This window comes from Dromaius novaehollandiae, chromosome 16, assembly GCF_036370855.1.
Source record: "Dromaius novaehollandiae isolate bDroNov1 chromosome 16, bDroNov1.hap1, whole genome shotgun sequence".
Classification (NCBI taxonomy): Eukaryota; Metazoa; Chordata; class Aves; order Casuariiformes; family Dromaiidae; genus Dromaius; species Dromaius novaehollandiae.
The window spans coordinates 8,259,572-8,266,825 of record NC_088113.1 but is presented as its reverse complement, the minus strand read 5'-3'; the positions used below and the strand labels follow the sequence as shown (position 1 = coordinate 8,266,825).

General features: G+C 60.9%; 1 protein-coding gene across 1 annotated transcript; it reads left to right on the top strand.

Annotated features, from left to right (window-relative positions):
- Window positions 1-471: 471 nt before the first annotated feature.
- SLC32A1 (solute carrier family 32 member 1) lies at window positions 472-3,698 on the top strand. Its single transcript, XM_064521404.1, has 2 exons — window positions 472-989; window positions 1,757-3,698. The coding sequence occupies exons 1-2, from the start codon at window positions 612-614 to the stop codon at window positions 2,942-2,944; spliced, it is 1,566 nt and encodes a 521-aa protein (XP_064377474.1). The 5' UTR covers window positions 472-611; the 3' UTR covers window positions 2,945-3,698.
- Window positions 3,699-7,254: the final 3,556 nt, after the last annotated feature.

Genomic DNA, 7,254 nt, shown 5'->3' with positions numbered 1-7,254 from the left:
CGGGCGCCCGCTCCGCGGTCGGAGCGGGCTCGGGGCTCCGGCCGCGGTGCGGGGCGGTGCGGGGCGGTGCGGGGCGGTGCGGGGCGGTGCGGGGCGTGCGCGCCCGCGCTGCTGCGGCGGAGCGGGGGCCGGGGCGGGCCGGGGCGGGGGGCCGGGGGGCCGGGGCCGGGCGGGGGGGCCGGGCCGCCGCTCGGCACCTCCCCCAGCACTGCAGCAGCCCGCCCCCGCGCCGCCGCTGCCTGCCGGGGGGCCGCGCTGGCGTGGGGCCGCGGTGCGCGCAGCCCGCGGCGGGCGCTGGCCGTCTGCTGAGCATCGCGCCAGCCGCGCTCCGCATTGCCCGGCCACGCGCGGAGCGGCGCGGAGGGGCGCGGGGCGGGCGGGCTGCGCGGGGCTGGCGGCGCCCGCACCTTCCCGCAGCCGTGTCATGCCCCAGGGGCTGCGGAGCGGCCGCGGGGCGCTGCGCTGCCCAGCGCAGGTAGCGGCTCGGCAAAGCCTCCCGCAGCGGCGGCCGCCTCTCGCCGGCCGCTGAGGCGCCGTCGCCCGCCGCCCGCCCCGTCGGGTCCCTCCGCCGCAGAGGGGCTCCGAGCCGCGGAGCCGGCGCGCCAGCCGCCATGGCCACCCTCCTCCGCAGCAAGCTGTCCAACGTGGCCACCTCGGTGTCCAACAAGTCCCAGGCGAAGATGAGCGGGATGTTCGCGCGGATGGGCTTCCAGGCGGCCACCGACGAGGAGGCGGTGGGGTTCGCCCACTGCGACGACCTGGACATGGAGCACCGGCAGGGCTTGCAGATGGACGTCCTCAAGTCCGACGCCAGCGAGGAGGGCGCCGAGCCGCCCCTGGAAGGGGACATCCACTACCAGCGCGACGGCACCGGCCCGCTGCCGCCGTCCGCCTCCAAGGACGCGGGCGTGTGCGCGGAGCTCGCCGGGCAGGGCAAGCCCAAGATCACGGCGTGGGAGGCGGGCTGGAATGTCACCAACGCCATCCAGGTAAGCGCCGGGGTCCCCGCCGGCTGCCCCGGCCCCCCCGCCCCGCTCCCGCGCCCGCGCCCCCGACCCCGGCGGCTCCGGTGCCCGCCGCACGAATTGCGCCCGCGATCGCAACCCCCCTGCGACGGAAAAAAAAATAATAATAAAAACAAAAACAATCCCCCCAAGCCCCAAGGCTGGATCCCTTTGCTCTGCCCCCCCGCCCCGGCCCCGAATAACGCGCAGAGCCAGGGAGGGGGTGGCGAGCCCCGCAGCGGGAGGGGGGGCGGGGAGGGGGGAGACGGTGGCCCCTGGCCCGGCCCCTCCCGGGGTCCCGGCTCTGGGGACGCCGCCGGGGGTGGCGGCGCACCGGGAGAGGCTGCGGACGGAGAGGGCAGAGACGAGGGCAAAGGCTGGTGTGCGGAAACTGTGCTGGCTTGTCCTGGGTGCCGGGGTGTCCGGGGTGCGCCTGCGGGTACGCGGCGGTGCGTGGGTGCTGCGGTGTGATTGCGCGGGTGACAGTGTGACAGTGCAGGTGGGATTGCAGGGGTGTGAGTGCCCAGGGGTGGTGTGTAAGACGGAGAGAAAGGCTGGGTGTATAACTGCGTGCGGCTGTGATTGCGGGGGTGTGATGGTGCGTGTCGGTGTGCGCGGCTGTGACGGTGTGCAGCTGAGCTAGTGCGTGTGTGCGAGGCGGTGATCGTGCAGCTGCGTGTGCCCAGGAACGGGCGCCTGCCTGATCCTCTCTGCCAGACAAGCAACACAGTTTCCATTTTGTCTCTTTCTAGGGGATGTTTGTTCTGGGCCTGCCCTACGCCATCCTTCATGGCGGATACCTAGGACTCTTTTTAATAATTTTTGCTGCAGTGGTTTGCTGCTACACTGGGAAAATCCTTATTGCCTGTCTTTATGAAGAGAATGAGGATGGGGAGATAGTCAGGGTGAGAGACTCCTATGTGGACATAGCAAACGCTTGCTGCGCGCCCCGCTTCCCCACGCTCGGAGGCAGGATCGTGAATGTGGCTCAGATCATTGAACTCGTCATGACCTGCATTCTCTATGTGGTGGTCAGTGGGAATCTGATGTACAACAGCTTCCCAAACTTGCCTGTCTCCCAGAAGTCATGGTCCATCATTGCCACGGCAGTGCTCCTGCCTTGCGCATTCTTGAAGAACCTCAAGGCAGTCTCGAAGTTCAGCTTGCTCTGCACGTTAGCCCACTTTGTGATCAACATCTTGGTGATTGCCTACTGCCTCTCCAGGGCACGTGACTGGGCCTGGGACAAAGTCAAGTTTTACATTGATGTGAAGAAGTTTCCCATTTCCATTGGTATCATTGTCTTCAGCTACACCTCCCAGATCTTTTTGCCTTCCTTGGAGGGGAACATGCAGAACCCCAAGGAGTTTCATTGCATGATGAACTGGACTCACATAGCAGCTTGCATCCTTAAGGGACTCTTCGCCTTGGTCGCCTATCTGACCTGGGCCGATGAGACCAAGGAAGTCATTACAGACAACTTGCCATCTACCATTAGGGCAGTAGTCAACATTTTCTTGGTGGCCAAAGCTTTGCTTTCTTATCCCTTGCCCTTCTTTGCGGCTGTGGAAGTCTTGGAGAGATCCCTTTTCCAAGATGGAAACAGGGCCTTCTTTCCTAACTGCTATGGGGGTGATGGCAGGCTCAAATCCTGGGGACTCACCCTCAGATGTGCTCTGGTAGTTTTCACCTTGCTGATGGCTATCTATGTCCCTCATTTTGCCCTCTTGATGGGTCTTACTGGGAGCCTCACAGGTGCAGGTCTCTGTTTCCTGCTCCCCAGTCTTTTCCACCTCAAACTCTTGTGGCGGAAGCTCTTGTGGCACCATGTCTTCTTTGATGTAGCCATTTTCGTTATAGGTGGTATCTGCAGTGTTTCTGGGTTCATCCATTCTTTAGAAGGCCTCATAGAGGCCTTTAGAACCAATGCTGAAGACTAAGGAGTGGCCAGAGTTGGTTGCATTAAAAGAGAATTGCATTGAACATCCGCATAGCCAAATAATTCTGCATCCTTTTAATGAAAAGTCATTTTTTTAGTTACGTGCATCCAACAAATTCTATGTCATAGAATCTAAAAATTAAACGAAATACAAGGAAATAAAAGTGTTTCCCCTAAAGTCTTTTTAAATAAGCTAACATTTAAATATATTTTTTGTTATTTAGATTTTTTCAGAGGAAAATATCTGATGCCCCACCCCATCTCCTCACTAGTTGCCTGAAGCTTGGCTCCCAGCAAATGGCCTATTGGGAAACAGTCAGCTTTCAATGCTCTTTACAGATATGCAATTCAGTGTTTCAGGAGCTGAAACACAGTTGCCAGTCCAACGGATTTGGGTTACTGTGCTTGCAATTAGAAGCGAATTAGTGAGTACTGGTAGCAGGAACCTTGTGAGACAGATGTAGACGAGACCTAGATTGTGTGAACAGCCTGACAACTCCAAGCGACAACTGATGACCAGCGATGCCAGTTACCTCTAATGTTTACACTGTAGTTACATAGCACATAAGGACTGCTTAATTCTTCCATCTCAATTCATATCGAGGAACGGCGCTTCCCATCGATTATATTTTGCCTCCGAACGAAATCACAGAATCTGGAGTCCACTTCTTGGTGATGATTGTTTTTTTCATTTGTTTTAACAAGTGTTACTTCTAAATCATGAAAAGAAAAAGCTGTTGGATTTGACATTGTTCAGGATACAGAAACAAAAGTAAGACAACTCATTCTGTGCAATCTACCAGATCCGTGGAGCTGTTTCCAATGTATGTGTGGTGTAATTGTGATAAATAAGATGAAAAATGTATATCAGAAAAAAAATCTATCTTTAACATATAATGTGGTACATAAATATATCAAACAATAAAGAGGAAACATAACCGACACGGCTGGCCTGGTTTGTTGGGGGCTCGCAGGCGCTGGGCAGGGCCAAGAGTGGAGGGAGGGCAAGTGGCCCCCGTGTTTTCCGATGTTTGGGAGGGAGCAGGGCAGAAGGCAGAGCTGCCCCCGGCCCCAGGGCGCCCCGGGAGGCAGAGCTCGGCATCGCCGCCTCCCTTCCAGCCCTTGGTGGAAGCGCCTCGCCGCTTTTAAGCAACGGCGGGAGCGACGGGGTTCCTTCTCGCCGCCTGTGGTTGCCCTGGGCAGATCGGGCGCGCTCCACGCAGCGCGGGGCGGGCAGCGGTGGCACACGGACAGCCCCGCAGCCTGGCGCTTCTTTCTCATCAGCTGCCGAATTAAATTGCCCGTAGCAGGTCGGGAATCGGCGTTTCGCGAACAGCTCGTCCCCCGCCCAGCGAGGGGGCGGCCGCTGCCCGGCCCGGCTGCCCGACCCGCGGCTCCGGCTCGGAGGCGCCGTTTGCCAGCGCGGCCCGAGCCTCTGCTGCTTGTGGGAGGGGAAAATCCCTCAGGCAAACCGAGGCCGTAGGGCAGAGAACGAAACGAAGCGAGGGGCTCAGAGCAGCCCCGGCTGAAGGCAGCTGCCGCCCGAGCCCTGCCTGTCCCCAGCGCTGCGGCCGGGCCGGGGCGCTCAGCCAGGCGCCCTGCGTCCCTGCCCCCGCTCCGCAGCAGGGAACCACCGGCCGTTTTAAAAGCGACCACGGAACGACTCAGCCTCCGCCCGAGCGTTGCCGGGGTGCGGAGGAGCGTTTGCAAGCGCCGGGACCCGCCGGTGCCGTTCCCGCAGCCCCGGCTTAGCGGTGCGTTAGCAGAAGCGATTTCCATTTCGACCCCTCTCCCCCCCCAAACTGCGTGCGAGCCCCGCTGGGGGCAGCGCCAGGGCGGGGGCTGCCGCCTGCCCGGCGGGGCCGGCTGCGAGGCCGCGGTGAGGGGCGGCCGGCTCGGGCGGGCAGCGCCCCCGGGCAGCTCCGCGCTGCGGGGCCGGGGCGCCGCGGCCCGCCCGGCTCGGCCCCAGCGGGGCGAGGGGGCTGCGGAGAGGAGGGGCGCGATGTCCCTGCCCCGCGGCTCTCCGGCAGGAAGCCCAAAGGAAGCTTTCGGCGTGAGCCGGGTTTATTCGGCGTAGGGAAAAGCCACGCCACGCGTGTCCAGGCCCCCGCCTCGTGTGCGCGAGGCTCCGCGGTGGGTCTCTGCCCCCCCAGAGAAGCCACCCTCTGCCTCACCCCCTCGCCGGGCCGCCCTGCCCGAGGAGCGGCGTTTCCCCCGGTGCCCGGGGAACGCACCTGTAGCTGATCCCCCCCCGCCCCCGGGACGGGCCGCGGGTGCGCCGCGACCGGCCGCCTTGCCGCAACACGCAGCCGTGAGCAGCGGGGGCGGCGCGGCCCCTCACCGGCCCTGGCGGCGGCGCGGGGAGCGGCCGGGTGCGCAGCGCCCTCGCCCGGCCCGCACCGGGCAGCGAGGGATCCCCGGGTCCCTCCGGGCGGGAGCCCGCGGTGACGGGCAGGAGGTAGGTGCGGGCTCTGCTTTCCAGCCCCGCCCGCCCTTGTCACCTCCCTGAGCCGCAGCCACCTCCTTCCGCGGTTTCTGTTGCTCTTCTCTGCTGTGGCCTCTCTGTTCAGCTCTGCTTTCCCTCGAGAGCGCTGGGAAGAGACCAGCGTGGGAGGCGATCCGCTCCCCTGTCCCCCCTCTCCCTGCCCGACGTCAGGCTGAGCTAACCCTGTGCGTCCTGAGAGTAAGTGGGGGGCTGAGGGCCCCTGGAAGGTCAACCTGCTCCTCTGCGCGTTCGTGTGCTGTGGTTTTAGGGTCCTTCTCCCTGTGTTCCCCCTTCAGGCTGCGGGAGGCAAAAGGATGCGCCCAGGGCATCCGCATCCGCTGCAGCGTAGCACAGCTCACTCACCTGCCCTTGCAAGGGGCTGCCTGCGTGTGAATGGGGATGTTCATGGACTAACTCTTCTGCTGTTTTTCTGGGTTTTTTTTTAGGGGCTAAAGGCTCTCTGGTTCAGGGCACAAGATGATGGAAAATGTTTTATGGCACCTGAACTTTGCAGAGGTTTCAAACCTAATTTGGGATTTTCCTTTTTTTTCTGGCGAACAAAAGTGGCTCCTGCTTTGAGGGTGTTTGGGGCTGTGGTAGGATCTGTGCCCTTATCAGGATGGTGGGGGAGAGCCAGAGCAGCGGAGGGCTCCTTGTTCTGCCCTCGGCCTGTGCTGTGGGGGAAGACCAGGTGAGTATGAGCAGAGACCATCTCTCAGTGCGAGGTGTGTGCACCTGAGTCCTCCCTACGTGCGGCCTGACCCGTGCACCAGCTGCCCCGAGAACAGAGATACCCCAGCTAGAGAGACAGTTCCCACTCATAGGTCCTACCTCTGCAGCACACTGCGCACACCTGTGCATGCACGCACCTCCTGGGAGCGGAGAGGACACTGCCTGCCCCTTTTCGGGCTGACGTGCACCAAGCAAAGCCCTCCTGGCCCCGTGCCCACGGCGCTGCTCTGCTTGCAGGACTCTACACAGGATGCCGGCAGGAAGGAGGATCTACGGAGGTGGGAATCCCCTTTGGAGGGAGTTGCACCTCTGCTGTGATGCCTTGGAATAGGCTGTGCTGGATGCAGAGGATGACAGGGCATCTCAGTCTGGCCCGCTGTAGTTTTCAGTTGTGGTAAAGTCAGCGAACACTCAGAAAGACCAAAGGGGCTTTGTCGTGCTGTCAGCTCAGCTCAAACATCCTCCTGTGCGCTGCTGTCAGGCTGCTGCTGCACGCTCGCGGCTGCCACGCACACAGCGCCCTGCTTGTGCAACCAACCCGCTCAGCGAGCTGAAGTGATAAGCTGAGGCTTTGTCCTCTAGACTCGTCCATGGCTCAAACGAGCACAGTTGTTTGTGCAACCCTTGTGACTTGGGCTTTAAATACACACAGGCCATGTCCAGCCTGCTGGAGCAGACATCTTGGTGCTGCGCTGATGCTGGTGCAAGTTATGGGCACGCAGTTTTGCTGGAGATGTGCAGCCTGTAAGCAGGGGATGCAGTGAGGTGATCAAAACAAGCCCCCAAATAACGGCAGGTATGAGTCAGACAAATTCTCTGAAAAGCTAGCATAATGGGAAAGTACGATCTCTATTCCAACTGGCTTTTGTCTGCAGATTTGTAGCTTCTGGTCATGTGCTGTACCAAACCTTCTCATTCTGGAAATGAATAAAACAAAGGCCTTCTCTGCCCTGGGAGGAAACAGATTCCTTTATCTCCCTGTGTCTTTATAGTTCCTCAAGTACAATAGGGACCTCTATTTGGGTTAGTTCCCCTAGACACCAGTGTAATATAAAATATTCACTATTGTCATGCACTTGTGTTGCTGTACTGCT